At 47.7% G+C, this 19,708-nt stretch overlaps 3 protein-coding genes across 4 annotated transcripts in view; 2 read left to right on the top strand and 1 right to left on the bottom strand.

Moving 5' to 3' along the window:
* Positions 1-5,632, top strand: part of ugcg (UDP-glucose ceramide glucosyltransferase) — a 7,343-nt gene extending 1,711 nt beyond the window's left edge. Inside the window, exons 3-10 of one of the 2 annotated variants that reach the window (XM_024299013.2) lie at positions 50-152; positions 225-326; positions 400-512; positions 707-885; positions 969-1,055; positions 4,252-4,359; positions 4,437-4,515; positions 4,592-5,632. In XM_024299013.2, coding sequence (XP_024154781.1) covers positions 50-152; positions 225-326; positions 400-512; positions 707-885; positions 969-1,055; positions 4,252-4,359; positions 4,437-4,515; positions 4,592-4,762 — 942 coding nt within the window. In that variant the 3' untranslated portion in view covers positions 4,763-5,632. Of the gene's footprint in view, positions 1-49; positions 153-224; positions 327-399; positions 513-706; positions 886-968; positions 1,056-1,683; positions 3,777-4,251; positions 4,360-4,436; positions 4,516-4,591 lie in introns of those variants that run through there. The other variant, XM_024299015.2, reaches the window with a different exon arrangement.
* Positions 5,633-8,131: 2,499 nt separating this feature from the next.
* hsdl2 (hydroxysteroid dehydrogenase like 2) lies at positions 8,132-14,900 on the top strand. The gene is made up of 11 exons (XM_024257762.2): positions 8,132-8,279; positions 9,664-9,827; positions 12,300-12,398; positions 12,502-12,616; positions 13,352-13,455; positions 13,533-13,631; positions 13,726-13,920; positions 13,991-14,062; positions 14,159-14,308; positions 14,386-14,514; positions 14,583-14,900. The coding sequence occupies exons 1-11, from the start codon at positions 8,263-8,265 to the stop codon at positions 14,696-14,698; spliced, it is 1,260 nt and encodes a 419-aa protein (XP_024113530.1). The 5' UTR covers positions 8,132-8,262; the 3' UTR covers positions 14,699-14,900.
* A 1,324-nt stretch (positions 14,901-16,224) lies between these two features.
* Positions 16,225-19,708, bottom strand: LOC112162839 (extensin; the record flags this gene model as incomplete). The annotated part of the gene is given in 1 exon segment (XM_024298755.2): positions 16,225-19,708. A coding segment is annotated over 1 exon segment (2,838 nt). The 3' UTR covers positions 16,225-16,866.

Raw genomic sequence — 19,708 nt, 5'->3', positions numbered from 1 at the left:
CGGGGTGTCGTTCAGGTAACAGGTGTCAGTAACAGGTGTGTGTTTGCAGTATGAGATCCTGCTGTGCGTTCAGGACCTGGACGACCCCGCTGTGGACGTCTGTAAGAAGCTGCTGGGGAAGTACCCCAACGTGGACGCGCGCCTCTTCATCGGTGAGCTCGCCGCTTTACCTTCTGCTGCTAACCTGAGCTGATTCTCAGAGGTAACTGTCCTACTGTCATCAGGAGGGAAGAAGGTCGGAATCAACCCGAAGATCAACAACCTGATGCCAGGTTATGAAGGGGCCAAGTACCAGCTGGTGTGGATCTGTGACAGCGGCATCAGAGGTGAGGCTGCTGTTGACGCTACGCTTTAGTCCCTCCTTCCTGCTGAAACTGACCTGTGTTTGTGGGTGAGCAGTGAAACCGGACACCCTGACAGATCTGACCAATCAGATGACGGAGAAAGTGGGTCTGGTCCATGGACTGCCGTACGTCGCTGACCGTCAAGGTTTTGCTGCCACTCTTGAGCAGGTAAGGCGCAGTGTGTACAGTGTCATGGTCGACCGTCGGGCGCCCCGTGTGTCGCGGTCGACCGTCGGGCGCCCCGTGTGTCGCGCGCCCCGTGTGTCGCGGTCGACCGTCGGGCGCCCCATGTGTCACGGCCAACAGTCAGTCGCCCTGTCTGTCGCGTGCCTCGAGTGTTGACGGTGCTCACTTGTCTGCAGGTGTACTTTGGGACGTCACACCCCCGCTCCTACATCTCAGCCAACGTGACGGGTATCAAGTGCGTGACGGGAATGTCGTGTCTCATGAGGAAGGACGTGCTGGACCAGGCCGGCGGGCTGATCGCCTTCGCTCAGTACATTGCAGAGGATTACTTCATGGCCAAAGCCATCGCTGACAGGTTAGTTTGGCGGCGGCGGCGGCGGCGGCGGCGGTGCACGTTGGTGCCCTCGTCCAGGTGGTGATGCAGTGTTTTCTTCTCAGAGGCTGGAAGTTCTCCATGGCGACCCAGGTGGCGCTGCAGAACTCTGGCTCGTACTCCATTGGCCAGTTCCAGTCCCGCATGATCAGGTGAGTGTTTGCCTGTGAGCCTCTGGTGACCGCAATGACCCCGCCTCTTATGAGAACAACCTTAACAGGAGGCGTCCGCTCAGGTCTGATCACGGCCGGACATTTTCCCAGACAAACTGTTCTCGGGTATCCGGGTGGATCAACCGACCATGGCCGAACAGAATTCATCATCATTATTGTTGTGTTCTTGGTGGTCAGAATCGGGTCCTGGTCCCGACTGAACCAGTCTACACACATGGTTCTGTGTTCACTGGGCGGTCCATGGGGTGGGATTGTTTTGGCTCTTTGGTGTCATATTTCCAGTCGTCCTTCTGGACTGGGATCAGTGGATCTGGATTAGCTGTAAACTTCTCCAAAAATAGAAACATTTTTTACAAAAGATGTCTGGTTGTCGTGAAAGTCTCGCTCAGATCATCTGATCCGTTTCCACGGCGTTCCTGTCGTTTTTAGACAGTCTAAATCCTGAGTGGTTTTCTAGGACATAGTTTCTGCAGAGCAGCGGACTCCATTCCAGGACTCCCAGTGGTTTGCTCTGAACGGCATGGTTTCCCCTCTCCATCCTGATACCATGTTGTCCTCATTTCATTCCACCTGCTCGGACATCCTGAACTCTCCTGCTCCACGTCAGAGGAGGTCGTCAAACCAACAGCAACACCAGACGGGCTGAGAGGACGTGGAAGAAGGACAAACTGCACGTCTCCGTCCAGATTTCACGGGACTCCTTGGCTGAATATCAGAACTGTCAGAGACCAAAGCGCAGTATTTTTCAGAGTTTATCACCACCAACAATCACCGTCCAAGAATGCTGTTTATGTAATAAAGAGAACCCAGCCCTCACAGACGCCTCACGGCCAATTTTCATTTTTTTATTGATGAAGTTCATTCTGTGCGACGGATCATAACTCCAGATGCTAACAGAGACGTTTCTGATGTGCTCCATCACTTTGAGTTGATTTCTCTTCCTGCTCTTTCTGAAACCGTCAAATCGTTCAAACCCACAAACTGCAGTGATTCCTGCTAAAATTCTGAAGGAAGCTTTTGATGTTTTAGGGCCGGGTCTACTGAACTTTATCAACTCTTCCATGAGCTCTGGAGTGGTTCCACCTGCTGTTGAACATGCTGTGGTGAAGCCTCTTCTTAAAAAACTCATCTGGACACCTCTGTTTTATCTTTTCAGACCCGTTTCTCATTTTTTTATCTAAGTTATTAGAAAAAGTTGTTTTTAAGCAGCTGCAGTCCTTTTCAGAACACGATGTTACTTTTGAGAAGTTTCAGTCAGGTTTTATGTCTGGGACAGCACAGAATCCGCCCTTCTGAAGGCCCATAATGACAATGCTGTGTCTGTTGCTGGTGGTTCTGGTGCTATTGGACCTGACAGCAGCCTTTGACACGGTGGACCGTGCAGTCCTCCTGTCTCGACTAGAACACCACATCGGCGCTGCACTTAACGGGTTCAAGTCGTATTTAACAGGGAGAAACTTTTCTGTTAACATTGGTGAGGCCTCCTCCTCTGTGGCTCCTCCCTCCTGTGGGGAACCTCAAGGCTCAATCCTTGGCCCTTCCCTTTTCTTTACATCTGCTGCCTTTCGGTTCTATCGCTGCACGGCCTGACATCTCATTTTACTGCTGCGCCAATGATCTGCAGATATATCTGCCCCTCAGTCCAGGAAAAAGACGTCACAAAATGTTTAAACAGAAGGCGGTACAGCAGTGGCCGAGCCAGAACTTTCTATACTTGAACAAGTCAAAAACTGAGAGCTCTGTTTTTGGTGACACCTCTACAGCTGACTCCACCGCTGGGTTATCTTTGACAGCTGTTTTAAATTTGACAAGCACATTGACAATGTTGTCTAAATGAGTTTTTAGCTAAAAGGCACAAATGATGGGGTGGTCCTGGTGCCCTGCCCCTGGTGAAGCTGTATGGAGTGTGCATTACCCCGCCCTCTGATGGAGGGTAGGGTCCAAACACCTGTCGTACTAGCCCTGAGCCGCAGTGATCTAGAAACATCCATCCACGCTGTGATCACCTCCCATAGATTCCTGTAACTCTCTGTACTTTGGCGTCTCTCAGCGATCACTCGACCGTCTCCAGTCAGTCCAGAATGCAGCAGCACGACTGTTAACTGGAACATCCAGACGAGAACACATCACTGCGGTTCACTGGCTCCCGGTTCATTTTAGAATCCAGTTTAAACTTTTACTGTTTGTTTTTAAGGCTCTTCATGGTCTCGGCCCGGTTTACTTAACTGCTGTTAAACGTCTGCAGCCATTCCAGAGTTTAAAGGTCTACTAATCTGCTGGAGGTGCCCAGGTCACCACGGAAACGTTGGGGTGACCGTGGTTCTTCCTCATATGGAATAGTATTCCAGCAGAACTGTGCATGATGTCAGATCTTAACGGCTTTAAATGTTATTTAAAAACTCACCGTTTTAGAATGGCTTTTAATGCTCAGTAGATGGTGGCATTTTACTTTATTTCATTTTTGTTTTATTGTATTCTTATTGATCTTTTATGTATTTCACTGTAGACTGCTTTTGTAATTTTATGCTGTTTTTTATATTTTGTTCTTAATTTGTCTAATTTTTTAAACTTTCCTCTTTTATTGTGAAGCACTGTGGTATTAGCAGATGTAAAGCGCTACATAAATAAATTTAATTCATTCAGACATTCACCTCTGAGTTTTAGGCGGGACTGTTGGTGTGGAAGTAAGCCTCCACCAACATCCCATCATCCCTTTGTTTACACTCTCCCTCCAGCTTACAGCCCCTCACACCTCTAAGCTAACATTAGTGCTGCAGCAACATCGTTTCTATCCAGCCGTATGGTTCTGGATCTGTTTGTCTGCAGGTGGATGATCAGAACGGGCGGAGCAGAGAGACTGTGGCCCCGCCCACTGTATTTTCTGCATCACCAAAGACAGATTTTTCTGACTCGAGGAAAGAAAAACTCAAACAGTTTTTATCCTCATTTTCTAAGTTTTGTTACAAACTCCAAAACCTTTTATTGGACCGGATCAGAGCCGGTCTCCAACACCGTTCTTACCTGTTTGGATTTGACTGTTCACACCTGGTTTACCTTTGGAGACGCCTTTACAAGGGGGTTACACGTGGGGAGGTGACCCCTCCCCTAAAGGGAAATGCTGTCCTGAGGGCCAGAGCTGCAGTAGAACCTCGGTTCTGATCCGACCTGTGTGCAGGTGGACCAAGCTGAGGATCAACATGCTGCCTGGAACCGTTCTGGAGCCCGTCTCCGAGTGCTTCCTCGCCAGCCTCATCATCGGCTGGGCCGCCCATCACGTCTTCAGGTCTGTCCAATTGCAGCGCGGCTGCTGGGCGGGGCCTGTCAGGTTCACTCTCAACTTGTGCCCCTCCCCCGCTGCAGGTGGGACATGATGGTCTTCTTCATGTGTCACTGTCTGGCCTGGTTCATCGCCGACTACATCCAGCTGACCGGAGTGCAGGTACGCTCTGTTCCCGCTCACACAGGTGTACGAGAGGCGTGGCTTTCCTCTGACTCACTGATGACATCATTGGTAGGGCGGCCCCCTGAATTTCTCCAAGCTGGACTTCGCCGTGGCCTGGTTCATCCGAGAGTCGATGGCCGTGCAGATCTTCCTGTCGGCGCTGTGGGACCCCACCATCAGCTGGAGGACAGGCCGGTACCGGCTGCGCTGCGGCGGCACGGCCGAGGAGATCCTGGACGTGTAGCTGCTGGGGGCGGAGCGCGGCGTTCTGCGCCCCCTGCTGGAGCAGGCTGGTTTCTTTTTGTAAGGAGAACCAAAGGAGTGACTGCGCGCATGAGTCTGTGTTTTTTACTATTTATATTTCCTTTGGTGCTATGAAAGAACAGTGAGGGCCGGGCCACGCCCACTGATGATGCAGGACAACTGTCAGCCAATCGGGACAGAGGGCCCCATGTCAGGTCTTTTGATGTTACAAAGTTTATTATTTATTTTTTTTAAGGAAGTCAGTTACAAACAGGAAGTCTGTAACCAAACGAATCCGATCATGAGAAACGGCGGCAAATGTTGGCTGAAGGGAAAACTCACCAACGAAACACAGAACCCAGAAGACGGGCCGTGGGTTCTGTTCTGGTGGACAAAGACTTCAGAGACCCTCTTGAAGGTCCAGAACACCAACCTGCAGCTGCAAGACACAAAGTGGAGAAAGTTTTCCCGTAACCTCCATGTCGACGCTCCACCCACCGACCGACCACGCACCTCGTCCGGAACCAGCCAGTCGTTTGGGTCGGGCTCAGAATCAGTGTTCTGATAAAAAGGTCGCAGCATTTCAGAAGAAACCACCGGACCAAAGCAGCTGTAACGTGTGTGGGTGTGTCCAGAGCACACCTGTGCGCTGCGCGTACCTGTTTAGCTTCACAGCTAGCTTGTAGCTCTTAGCGTAGCCTCTGAGGGTTTGGGTGATGACGCCATCATGGTGTCAGATGAGCTCTCTTTGCTGTTGTCCAATCAGATTGTAGCATTGTTTGTGTTTTTTAATAAATATCTGCTGTAATCTGTAAGGAACCAATCACAGCCGAGGACTGTGCCAACAATAAAATGTTACTTTTTGAAAACACTTTCACTCTGGGTCAGTGTGCACTGGGCGGGGCTAAAGAGTAAGGAGCCTCCCTCTCAGCTCAGTGAAGCCCCGCCCACACGACGCGTCAGCAGATCGTCTTCCTGACTTCCCGCCCCCACAGGTATCCGGTCAGAGAATCCGTCTGCTCCCATCATCTCCTGCAGCGTTCCTGGTCTTTTCCTCATGACGATGTGGTCTTCGGGGACAAAGTTTCTGCAGAGCAGCAGCAGTTGAGCAGGAATTCACCTGAGTTGTGGGCGGAGCTGTTGGTGTGGAGTGGGCCTGTCTTCATTTCCCATCATCCCTTATTGCTAGCTTACAGCCCTTCGCACCTCCAAGCTAACATCAGAGCTATCCACCCGTACGGTTCTGGTTCTGATCCAGATTCCAGATGAGTGTGTTTCTGTTGTGAAGCAGTGTAGCGATGGCCGGGCCGACTAAAGGCAGGTATACGTAATGTGCGTCCATCTTCCTCTGGGATGATGTCATGAAGTGGACGGCAGCAGCAGGCGGAGCTTCAGGAATCGAGTTGTTTTACTTCCGGTTGTTTTTGTATTGTTCTAAAGCAGGGGTCTCAAACTCAATTCAGCTGGGGGCCGCTGGAGGCGGAGTCTGGGTGATTTTCACAAGAAAATCGCTGAGAAAACATTCTAGTGTTCTCAAATATCTTTATTTTTAACCAAAAATAATGAATAAATAATGAAGGACGTGTACAGATCTTTGTCCGTGTTGATTTATATATATAAAAAAATAAGGGTAGTTAATGTTTGTTTCTGAAATAGTTTATATTGAAGATTAAATTTAAGATATATTGCTAGGGGGTAGAATTGATAAAGTTTTTTAAACTTCTTCCTATTCCATTTCAAACTACATAATAGAGGTGTAATGTATTTATTTATAATTTATATAGAATTTTCTGTTGTTTTCTTGTTTTTTTACCATGTACATTAAAAGATGAATAAAAAAACAAGTAAATTAGTACTAAATAAATAAAATAATAATAATGACCAAACAACAGATACAGACAACTGAAGAAACCACACATTGACTGACTAGAGAAAACTCATTATTTGTGTTCAGTTTCAAATGTCTGTATTAACAGATCCTCCTTCAGAGTTAGAGAAGCCCCGGTAACGAGAAAATCTTTGAAGGATTTCATTTTATGTAGATTTTTGTAGAATTCTCCTCACAATAAATAAATCTGACCTACAGTGGTGGACAAAAGTGTTGGTACCCCTCAGTTAAAGAAGGACAAACCCACAATTCTCACTGAAATCACTCGAAACTTACAAAAGTAACAATAAATTAAAAAATATTGAAAATTAAACAATCAAAATCAGCCATCAATTTTGAATAGTTGATTAACATCATTATTTAAAAAAAAACAAGTAATGAAACAGGCCTGGACAAAAATGATGGTACCTCAATGAAAGATTGAAAACTATTTGACCAGAGTGACATGATTAACTCAGGTGTGTCCTTTAATTGACATCACAGGTGTTTTATTTATTGTTACTTTTGTAAGTTTTGAGTGATTTCAGTGAGAATTGTGGGTTTGTCCTTCTTTAACTGAGGGGTATGAACACTTTTGTCCACGTCTGTATGTGTCTTCCATTCATTGGAGGTGTGAGGTGCGCTAGATGCATCAGTGCGCATGGGAGGGGGGGGGCTGCTTTCCATGGGGATTCTATTCAAACGCGCGTAGCAGAATATCGGACTTCTATCGCGTTTACATGGACTGGAATGCGCGCCGACACAGCCGGTGTGTGAACCTTAAAAGTCACAGACACGCGCGCGCACGTGCGAGCCAAGCTCAGGATCACGTCTGACAGGCGGGTGCTGCGGATCGCCGCGCGGGGCACGAGAATTTGTCACACAATCGCGTTCGGTGCTTCATGGCTCCTCCTCCGCCCAGCTGACTGGAGGAAGGAATAAATGAGTGAGGAGGCACTGGACAGACCGCCGATGTCCCGCCTCCAGAGCCATATACCTCCCTGTGATTGGTTCGTTCAGCTCTGAACAGAGCAACTGGCATTCATATCAACCTTGCGGGCCGCACTAACAGTAATCTTTCATATGAAGACGCGGGCCGCAGATGGCCCGCGGGCCGCGAGTTTGAGACCCCTGTTCTAAAGGTAAAATATGGTCATATATGTGGATATCGTTCACTCTGATGAGAACAGAGTTCTCTGTTCATGGAGCTTTTTCCTGCTGTAAGACCGCGTTTCTGCAGAGCTACGACACGCTGGTGGATCCAGCTCCACAATCTGATTCCTTTCCCAGGTTAATCTAGTCCTTAAGGATCAGATTAGATCACCAGCTGGATCAAAGCCCAACTTGTGTTTGAATGGATGCAGACTTTGGGTTTCTGGGGGGTGGGGGGTCCCGTGGTTTGCCCCAGGGCACCAAACTACCCAGAACCGCCTCTGGTCGGTCCGACAGTTACACTCCAGTCCAGCAGGTGGCAGGTTCGGGTCCCGTTCGCTCAGGACTCGTGCCCCCAAATCAAAAGTAGAAGAAGTAACACCAACTTCCGGGGCGGGGCTTGAGTAATTGGGTAAAAGGTGAAGACCGTCGCTGACCGCCTGCCGCTTTGACCGCACCTGTCCGCGCACACCTGAGGCACCATGCTGCAGAACACGGGGTAAGCGCGTGCACACGGATCATCCCGCGCGCCAAACTGTCACGTGAAGCTCCTTAACCCCCACAGAGCCCGGGTCAGAACAGTTCGGTTCCTCTCGGTTTCGATCGGTCGAATCCGTTTGGACCGTATCGGAACCGGACTAAAGTAGACTCTTTCTGTTCACGGAGGTTCTGGAGGTTCCGGCTCGATGACGGTAACTTATGAAGTTTTATGACCCAGATCCGTTCGGTTCCGGGTTCTGGACTGCACCTGGACTTGATTCCTTCCGTGTAAACAGACTGAATAGACTCTACTTGAGTCCAGTCTACTTCCTGTCATTGATCAGAATTAAACTCCAGAACCGGTCACATGTTGCTGGTCTTTGTCCTCGTGGTTCTGAAGGTTCTGCTGCAGAACCAAACCAGGATGAACCTTTTCTGTCCCGGGTTCCATTGAAATGTTAATGAGGAGAAAACTAGAACTCAGTGGTTGATCCGGTTCCATCCAGAGTTCCTGCAGCTTCATGAAGAGTTCTGGAGACTTTTGGACTGCTGTTCTGATCCAAAACGTTTTCACATGAAAACCTGCAGAGCAGATGCTGCTGTTTGCAGTATGTGGGTCACAACACTTCACCTCCGGTTCTGGTTCTGCTCCTCCCATTTACTGTATTTGACCAAAAAATGACGGTAAATGTGAAAGAAGTTGGTAACAGATCAGGTTTCAGGACTCAGACGTCACAGCTCTAGACTGTTCTTAAGGTTTTCCCCAAATTCCTAAATTCAATACTTATGGACTTGAAGACCCGAAGGAATCCGGTCTATCAGACGGAGTTGGCCGATGTCCAAACATCGGAATCCTGACGATCAAAAATCACTGAAAAACTCATTTAAGAAAAAACAAGTTCTGTAAGAAAACATAAGAAGTTCTCCAACAGAAACTCATAAAGTCCACTGATGAGAGATTATAGTCATCAGCAGACGGCAGAAGAACTCAGCAGAAGATCTTCACAAAGCAATCAAACTCTGAACACAGATTGGTCCAGCAATCAAACTCTCATCAGATACCACAGATCCGCCTTTAAAAACAGAGTTCTGGAGAGAATCCTCATGATTTGACCTGGAAATACACATGAAATCCTTCAGATGAATCCAGACTTGGGGAGACACGTACAACAGAATGTGACCACAACTGAATGGGAGATCTAGATTTGTATATCTGTCTGACCTCAAACACACCATGAAGATTTGTTTTTCTCCTCTCCTCTGACAGAACCAGAGAAGTTCTGCATGTTTGGACTCGTGCGTGTTTTCTGGTTCTGGTTGTTTTTGTTGTTGACTCGCTGTGAATGACGCCAATGGAAAATGATGCTAACGATGGCTGTAAGCTAACTGTCGTGTCTGTTTAGGAAGCTAGCTGGCTGCACGCTCTTCATCACGGGCGCGAGTCGCGGCATCGGGAAAGCCATCGCTCTGAAGGCGGCCAGAGACGGCGCCAACGTGGTGATCGCCGCCAAGACGGCCGAGCCGCACCCCAAGCTGCCGGGGACCATCTACACCGCCGCGGAGGAAGGTGAGCAGGAACACCTGTGGGCGTGGTTTCAGCATCCTGCTGGCTAACGAGCCTCCTTTGACTGTATGGGAGAACTGGACCAAGTCTGACAACCCCCCCAATAGGGAATGGTTTACTTTCTGCTTCAACCTAATGAAGACAATTCAGGCGTCAGTTTTCCGCCATGTTGGAAGCTATGTTTGCTCTGTGTTGGTCTGAGTCTGTTTCTATGCCAATCACTTCCTCCAATCAGGAGAGAGCATGTTAAAAGGCCACACCCCTTCCACCAAAAGCAGGATACACACAATCTTTTAAATGTCTCAGGTTGTGTCTGAATTCCCCCCCAATTACTGAGAAACAACTTTACTCACAAAGATTAAAGGAGCACTTTACAGAAACACATTAGATCCATCAGATCTCAATATGAAGTTGGATATCTATTCAAACAACGACAGGGCAGTGTCTTAGGAACACAAGGATGCCAAGTCTTTTAATGGAAATAAAAGTTTTCAGCCTACAGAGGCTCAATTGTGTAGACACCATAAAACCAGAGTGAAATGAAGATGTGACAGGCTAGTCCATTTTTACAAAACTTCATTTCTGCAACTCAAAATGCTTTTCAGTATCTTGTGTGACCCCCACCAGCTTGTATGCATGCTTGACAACGTGGCGGCATGCTCCTAATGAGACGACGGATGGTGTCTTGTGGCATTCCTCCCAGATCTGTGTGAGGGCATCCCTGAGCTGTTGTACAGTCTGAGGAGCAACCTGGCGGCGCCTAATGGACCCAAACATAATGTCCCAGAGATGTTCTATTGGGTTTAAGTCAGGGGATGGTGAAGGCCATTCAATTGTTTCAATTCCTTCATCCTCCAGGTACTGCCTGCATACTCTCACCACGTGAGGCCGGGCATTGTCGTGCATTAGGAGGAAACCAGGACCTACTGCACCAGCGTAGGGTCTGACAATGGGTTCAAGGATTTCATCTGGATACCTTATGGCAGTCAGAGCACCATTTCCTAGGCAGTAGAGGTCTGTGCGTCCCTCCATGGATATGCCTCCCCAGACCATCACTGACCCACCACCAAACCTGCCATGTTGAACCACGTTGCAGGCAGGCCTGTTTCACCTTGCACAAAGGAGCAGGTATGGGTCCTGCTGAGGGGTTGAGGACCTTCTACGGCCCTGTCCAGCTCTCCCAGAATAACCATCAGTCTCCTGAAATCTCCTCCATGTTCTGGAGATTGTGCTGGGAGACACATTAAACCTTCTTGCTGCAGCACGTGTGGATGTGCCATCCTGGAGAAGTTGGACAACCTGTTCAACTTCTGTAGGGTTAAGGAATCTCCTCATACTGCCAGTAGAGATAATTATCAAGCCAAAATCAGCACGAGTGGAAAACCAGCCAGAAAAGATCAAGAGGGAGAAACTAGAAATGACCTCCACATGTAACACCAGTCCTGTTTGGAGGGTTTTCTGATTGTTGCTACTGAAGTGCACCTGTTGTTAATTCCATCAACACCAATACAGCTGAAATTGATTAACGAGGCCCTCAGCTGATTAACCAACCAGAAGATTATCAGACAGGTTTAATTCAATTCATGACAGACCAGATAAAAAAGTGTTCCTTTAATATTTGTGAGCAGTGTATATAGTGCGGGACTATTTAGTCTGCTGGAATTTAAAGGTAATTCAGACACAATGCTCACCACTTCTCTTTCATTTTTCCAAACGCCAATATGACGTCACTGATTTCAAGAAGTCAAAATCGAATCAATACGAACATTTTATGTTTATTTATGACTCCACTGTGTTCTGATGGTGAAACTGTGGAGGGTTTATTCAAAAATTACATTTAATCACCTTTTTTGTTCAAAATTGTTCAACCTCAATGCATTGTGGCCCATATTCACAAATCCAGTGAGCATTGATGCACGCTAGTTTGTTGCAAAGACTTCTGGGACATTTGTAGTGCACTGGATTTTGGGATTAGTAGATTCAGACAGAACTAGACAATGGATACCGCACTATACGATGATTGGTGGGGGAATTCAGACACTACCTTAAACAGGCTCCGCCTACTTTTAATGAGGCATCTCATTGGTCAGTTTATAACTGGATACACAGAAAACAAGAATTATCCATAAAATGTTTAAAGGTATCGGATCCAGAATGTTGATTCTGACCCAATAGAATGACTGACAACAGCTGTTTATTTCTACATAGAAGTCTATGGGTTTTGCAGGTACTTCCTGTCTGGATGCTGAGGGGGAGGAGTCACTCAGTCCAGCTTTCTATATACAGTTAATGTCCCTAACTGGACATGTGATCGGGCCGTTTAGTTTTAAATTCCAAACATGACGTTTGCAGAAGTAAAACCTGATAAACGTGAACATCTGATGGTTATAAACCCGCCGTATTCTGAAGAGGAAAACTGGTGTCTGAACAACCGCAGCAGTCGCTCAAACCTGTTCTGGCTGCTTTTCTGTCCAGTGGAGGCGGCGGGGGGGAAGGCGCTGCCGTGCGTCGTTGACATCCGAGACGAACAGCAGATCGGATCAGCTGTTCAGAAAGCCGTCGACACGTTTGGAGGTAAGAGCTTCTCTGATGGAGGCGGGGCTTCATCTCTGAGGTCAGACCACGCCCACGTCTGTGCTCACTGTGACATCACGACAGGTGATGTTTGTCACCACAGGTATCGACATCCTGGTGAACAACGCCAGCGCCATCAGCCTGACCGGGACGCTGGAGACCCCCATGAAGAAGGTCGACCTGATGCTGGGGATCAACCTGAGAGGAACGTACCTGACGTAAGGCTCACTCCCTCGTCGTCCACAGCAGCTTCATCGGCACGCCACCTGCAGGTCACTGCCAGAATGCATGGAGCATCGTGGGGGCGGAGCTTTCAGCTGCTAGTGACTCTCCTCAGACATGCCGAACATCTCCTTGATTCTCTCTTTTTTTATTTATTTATTTATTTTATTTTTTTAACTCGTCCTGTCCAACAGCTGAGCCAACAGATGTGGGCTGAGAGCTTCTTGTGTTGGGCAGATTTTACTGTCACAACAGGGATTTATTGAGTATAAACCCCTGTTGTATTTAATGCTAAACTTTATTTATATTGATTATGTTTTATTTTATTTATTTATTTTCTTTGTTGTTGGACCGGACGGAAAAAGGGAGGGGTGGGGGGGGAAGAAGAAGATGGCAACAGAAGGAAGCAACATCATTAAACAACCAGGACTAAGTGATAAACTAGAATGGGCGGGGCCTGTCTACACACACACACTTGTTGGCCAAAATAGTCTCCACATTTAAACTAGTTAATGTATTCAATGCAACTGTAACTGTAGCTCACACGCTCCATCGATTCTCTCTTAAATGGAAATGATCCCGTGTCTGCCATGAGCACGCGTGTCCAGGTGAACACGCTCACATCTGGCAGAGCGACAGCCAGCATCACACCTGCGTGTCGGCGGCGCCGTGTTCTCTGACCTGTGACATCACTGTGTTGACGTCAGCTGACAGGCGTTTGTGTCCGTCAGGTCCAAGCTGGTCATCCCTCACCTGCTGAAGAGTCGCAGTCCTCACATCCTGAACCTCTCCCCGCCCCTCAACCTCAACCCGGTCTGGTTCAAGAACCACACGGGTAAATATAGTACCCTGCCCTCCCCGCCCCCCGGGTCCCACATTATTAACCCCCCTCCCTGTGTTTCGGTTCATCAGCGTACACCATGGCCAAGTATGGCATGTCCATGTGCGTCCTGGGAATGGCTGAAGAGTTCCGGGGTCAGATCGCCATAAATGCCCTGTGGCCAAAAACAGGTAACTGCTAGCGTGCTAACTGCTAGCGTGCTAACAGCAGCGTCTCCAGGGTAAGGAACAGGTCACATGACTGCAGCTGTGTTGATCCATCCAGCAATCCAGACGGCTGCTATGGACATGCTGGGTGGAGAGGGCGTGGCTAAGCAGTGTCGTACAGCAGACATCATGGCGGACGCCGCTTACGCCATCCTGTCCAAACCGCAGGACTACACGGGTCACTTCCTGGTGGACGAGGACGTCCTCAGAGCGCAGGGCGTCCAGGACTTTGAGCCGTATGCCGTCCATCCGGGTGAGAAGGTTTCTGAGCTAGAGCCTCACAGCCCAGCTGATGCTTACGGAGGCTTCTGATTGGTCCACAGGTCATCCTCTGCTGCCAGACTTTTTCCTGGACGACAGCCCGGACCTGTTGGTCCAGCAGATGGAGCAGCACGGTGAGTCCAGCTAGGTTCTGGAGGGCGGGGCACCGGGGGTAGGGCTTGATGCTCGGCTAAATCCTGTAAAGTGACTTTCCTCTTCACGGTTGCTAGGGGCAACCCCAGCCTTCAAACCACCGCCAGGGTCCTCGGCTCCACCCCTTTCCAGTGGACCAATAGAAAGCACGTTTGATGTCATCAGAGGTGTTCTCAGTGAGGACGTTGTCAAATCGACGCAGGGTGTATACAGGTTTGACCTGTCAGGTAAGGTGGAGAGCGCCGCTGCAGCCGTGAGGAGCCCCACTAGTGGGCGTGTCCTAAGATTTCCCATCTGTCCTCAGGGGAGCATGCGGGCGTCTGGTTCCTGGATTTGAAGAGCGGCGCTGGTAGCGCGGGGAAAGGCGACCCGCCGCTTAAGGCCGACGTGGTCATGAAGATGGATTCTGGGGACTTCAGTAAAATGTTTTCAGGTGAGCTCAGGTGTGATGCCGTGGCCATGGTGACCGTGCATCACCGTGGTAACAGCCCATCGTTTCAGGGAAGCTGAAGCCCACTCTGGCCTTCATGTCTGGGAAGCTGCAGATCAAAGGTGACATGACGCTCGCCATCAAACTGGAGAAACTGATGGGCCGCATGAACAAGGCCAAGCTGTGACGGGGCGTCCTCGAGGCCTCGCCGTGCTCTGAGGACACGCTGGTCTGCGCCGCACATGTTGCCTTAATGCAGCTACTTTTCCAGACAGGAATCCTTTGGAACGGCTGCTCCTGGTGACCTGCCTTAGGTCTGAGTCCGGGGGGGGCGATCTAACCCCTGTATCGGCATGGTAACCATCAATAAAATGGTCGGTTTGACATGACTTTTGTGTGGCTGGTGTTTGTGATCCATGTCTCACTGTGGACTGTGAGTTAAAGTCCAATAGATAAAATGAAGACCACCAAACACAGATTGTGGATCAGTTCATTATAAACCTCTGAGGTGCCCCCACCATGCTGTAATGAGGGACATCATAAAGGACGTGTAATAAAGGCGCATCTTGGCTGAAAACTGCTGAAACTGAAGATGTGTAGATGTTTCAAGTCGGAAGTTCATAGAATGTTTCACACTCATCACTCAGCGGTCGATCTTTTCTTATCAGCTCCTACTAAAACGTTCCTGATCCAGCCAAATGACATCAGGAGAACCAGCAAGACAGTACTCCTGAAGGTCTGGAGGTTAACATCTTTGCTTAAAAAAATTACTGGAACAAACTGAAAGAACTTGAGGATCACGTCTTTTGCAGGTAAGAACACCAGGTGAAACAAAAGACCTCTTTCCTGCTGTGTTGGAAGGCCAGCATCCTTGGACTGGACTGAGAGTAACCCTCATGAACTAGTTATGGTGGAGTTTCATTTTCCTGGACCCCCTCAGCTCTCAGTTGCTTTAGTCTAAAAGTATTTTTGTCTAATAGAAAATCCTGTTTCTATAATGCATGGCTCTTCTGCACCAGCTTCAAACTCCAGAAGTTTCATAATTTCACACTGAAGCTCAGTTTGTTTCATCCATGATCACAGGCCGTAAGGTGAACCAAGGAAATGCACCTCTTTGTCTTTGTTCTGGACATCTCAGAACCATCTCAGTCTGGACATGTCTGAATAATCTACCTGAACTCTCTGACTTTATCTCCAGAATCTCTTCATGTGCCTTTCCTCTGATGGACTCATTCCTGATCCATCCTGGTCACTCACAACGAGAACTTCAGCATCTTCATCTCTGCTACCTCCAGCTCTGCTTCCTGTCTTTTCCCTACTGTCCTCAGGATGAACAACATGGCTGCTCTCACCATAGTTTTCAAAACCTTTCCTCTCATTTAAGCTGGTACTCTTCTATCACACTTTTCTTAACCCATTCCAACCTGCTGCTCTTTCCTCTTCACTTCTTTCCACACTTTCCATGACCCTGGACTGCTGGTTCTGGAAATCCAACAGGAGGCCGACCCTCAAGGCCTGGATTTGGACACCCCTGGTCTACAGGAACCTCTTCCCTTAATACTTCAACTAATGGTGACTCTATTTATCACTTGTTACAAAGTAAGAGCCGCTTTTTATATTCCACATGGATCTGTCAGGTTTTAGGGGGAACTGCTGTTCTCTCATCGTCCCTCTGAGGAGACCAGTTTAAAAATTGTGACTCAAAGACTGTCAAACATTTAAGAAGGTTTTTATTACAAGTCTTTATTTTCTTGAGAATCCAAAGAAAACTTGTCAGGTTTGATAACAATAACATTTGTCTGAAAAATGCACCATTACAGAAAGGTAAACTCATCAAAGGAAAGATAAAAAAGACAAAGGGCTGAAAGAAAACGCCATCAATCTTAACAGACCTGTCAAAACTCATTAGGTTTTGGTTGAAGTAGATGAGCATCGTTTTATTTCAGGTAAAACAGCAGCTGTCCTCTCAATGTGAAGTTAGTTTTAATGTCCTATCAAAGAACAACATTTGCACTCATTTAGGACATGACGTCCCCATACTTGGACATCACATTTTAGGTGAATTTACCACATTTGTTAATTCTGCTTGACAGGAGTTCTGTGAATACATGTTTAGAGGGTTTCCTCATAGGAGATGCAGTTTACTTGTGTGAAGAGCTGATGATGAATTTCTGGCTCATTTAACCTCTAATATTTGACCCAGCTCTCAGACTCACAGCTTTCTGATGATGGCGTTTTCATCTCATGCCATTACAAATACACTTTTGACATTCTTTTATGCTCCCTGTGAAATCCTCACTGTGATTTAACAAGTCTTTTTTCGAGAAGAGTGCTCTGTTGAACTTGGGGCTGAATTCAGGTGGGCAGCCTTTGGAAGAAAGGTGGATCTGGTCTTTTTATGTTAAACTTCCTTGGTCTGAATATAGCTGCAGGCTGTGGCCTGTAGAGATGAGGGGACTGTGACCTTTGTGGGTTTGAGGGATTCACCCTGAAAACAGAACTGGGTCTTGGCCTTACAATGTTAAAAGGCCTGGAATAAATGGGATTTTGTGGCCTTGTAAACATTGTAGGTTGTGGTTTGTAAAGATTCTGGTGATGCATCCTTGAAACAAAAGAGTTTTGTTGCTTAGCAAAATGTGGGGGCTGATGTTTTGATATTGGACTCTCCTGTCTATGGAGTCCTGGTAGCTGGGGTATGGGGAGGGACACAGGATGCAGCTGTAAAAAGTTTGGATCATTTGGCCGCTGAAACCCAGGAATTTGTGGTCTTGACAAAGTGGAAGGTTTTGGGTCCAATAATTGGAAAGGCAGTGGTTTTGAAGCCAGCTGGGGAAGTTGTCTAAATGCAGTGGGAGGATTTTGTCCACGGAAATGAGAAGGCCTTGGCCCTGGAACCGGTCGGGAATATGGTCCTAATGGATTAGGACGACTTAGATCTAAAGAAAGAGAAGGCTTTGGCCTGGAATCTGGCTGGGGATGGGGTCTTAACATAGAAGAGGGGTTTGTTTCCAAGAAAAGGGAAGGCTTTGGTCTTGGAGCCATTTGGGGACTTGGTCTTAACCGAGTAGGAGAATTTGGTTTTAAGAAATGGGAAGGTTGTGGTCTTGAAGGAAGATGGGGATGAGGTCTGAAAAGTGTAGGAGGACTTTTTTCTACATAACGGGAAGCTTCTGGCTTTGGAGCTGGTTGGGGACGAGGCATTGACTGAATGGAAAGATTTGGTTCCTGGTAAGGAGAAGGAATTGGCCTTAGAGGATGTGGTATTGACCAAGTGGGAGGACTTGGTTCAAGAAAATGGGAAGGCTTTGGCATGGGAGCTATTTGGGGACCAGATCCTAACAAACTAGGGGGTTTTGGTACTGGGAAATGGGAGGGCTTTGGCCTTTGAACTGGTCGGTGGGGAGGTCTTAGCTGAGTGGGAAGATTTGGCTCCAGTAAATCAGAAGGCTTTGGCCTTGAAACCAGCTGGGGACGTATGAGAAGACTTGGTTTAAGGAAATTGAAGGGCTTTGATATGGGAGCTGGTTGGGGATGAGGCCTTAGCTGAGTAGAAGTTGTTTGTTCCAGCAAACGGGAGGGATTTGGCCTTGAAGCAGGGTGAGGACGAGGTATTAACTTAGATGGAGCATTGGGTTCCAAGAAAAGGGAAGGCTTTGGTCTTGATGCAGGACGAGGACGAGGTCTTACTTGAGTGGAGGGACTTGGATCCAAGAAATAGGAAGGTTTTGGCCTTGAAGCAGGATGAGGACGAGGTATTAGTTTAGTTGAGGGATTTTGTTCCAAGAAATGGGAAGGCTTTGGCCTTGATGCAGGACGAGGACGAGGTCTTACTTGAGTGGAGGGACTTGGATCCAAGAAATAGGAAGGTTTTGGCCTTGAAGCAGGACGAGGACGAGGTCTTAGTTTAGTTGAGGGATTTTGTTCCAAGAAATGGGAAGGCCTTGGCCTTGAAGAGGGATAAGGATGAGGTCTTAGTTTAGTCGAAGGATTTTGTTCAGAAAAGTAGATAGGCTTTGGCCTTGAAGCTGTTTGAGGACGTGGTCTTGACAATGTGGGAGAATTTGGTACTACGTAGTGAGAGGGTTTTGGCATTGGAGCCAATTGTAAAGGAGGTCTTACATGAGTGGGAGGATTTTGCTCTTTGTAATGAGAAGGGTTTGGCCTTGGAATTGGTTGGGGACGAGGTCTCAAAAGAGTTGGGGGGCGTGGTTTAGGGTAATGGTAAGGGTTGGGCTTTGGAGCTGGTTGGGGGCGAGGTCTAAACAAAGTTGGAGGATTTGGTTTAGCGTAACGGTAAGGATCTGGCTTTTGACCTGGTTGAGGATGTGGTCTCAATAATGTGGGGGAATTTATTTCAGGATGATTGATAGGTTTTGGGACTGTTTCAGGATACGGTCTCAAAAATATAGGGGGTATTGGTTTGTGGTAATTGTAGGGCGTTGGTTTCAGAAGGGGAAAGGGATTTGGTGACATTAAGGGACAAGTTGGCTCCATGTGATTTGATTGCTGTGGACTAGAGGTTGAGAAATGTGGACTTGAAAAAATTGTCTTTTTTGGCAAAGGAACAGTGGATGACTGAAACTGAGGTGTTGTAGTCAAAATAGAATTTTCGAAAGATGAAGAAGACAAATGGGAATTATTTGTTGAAGACGAACAACAGGACTCCATAACTATGTTGGTGTCAGCAATGACAGAGTTTTTACTGATTGTTAGAGGGGTCGTAATCAATGCATCAGTGGTCTGGGACTCTTTGGTTGAAACAAGCCTCTTTTTGGTGGGCATTATGTCACTGGTGGATTGCGGCTCAAAACGTAAACTGCTTTGAATTGTGTTGCTGGTCCAGTTGTTTGTGAGGACACCTGGAATAGTGGGGGTTGTCACTTCAGAGGTAGTACTTGACAACATACCCTGACTCTCAGTGGATGCTAATAGGTTGTTGGATTCAGAGACTGAGTTTGTGCGAGCTGTATTGCTTACTGGGGTCTCAGTAGATGTTGTTGGGCCACCAAAGGTCCTGTTCTGTGTTACTCTGTTGACACTGGGGTCACTGAGACTATCAGAACTTTGACCTGAGATAGATGTGCTGGAAACAAGTACACTACGCCTGGTATTTGGTAAAGCAGAGGTGGTAAGATCTGTGCGTCTCAAATAGTCATTACTTGATGTAGTTGCTATTTCAGAAGTGCTGACCATGAGA

The sequence above is a fragment of the Oryzias melastigma genome, linkage group LG12 (assembly GCF_002922805.2).
Source record: "Oryzias melastigma strain HK-1 linkage group LG12, ASM292280v2, whole genome shotgun sequence".
Taxonomy (NCBI): domain Eukaryota; kingdom Metazoa; phylum Chordata; class Actinopteri; order Beloniformes; family Adrianichthyidae; genus Oryzias; species Oryzias melastigma.
The sequence above is the reverse complement of the archived record's forward strand: the minus strand, read 5'-3'. Positions and strand labels throughout refer to the sequence as shown.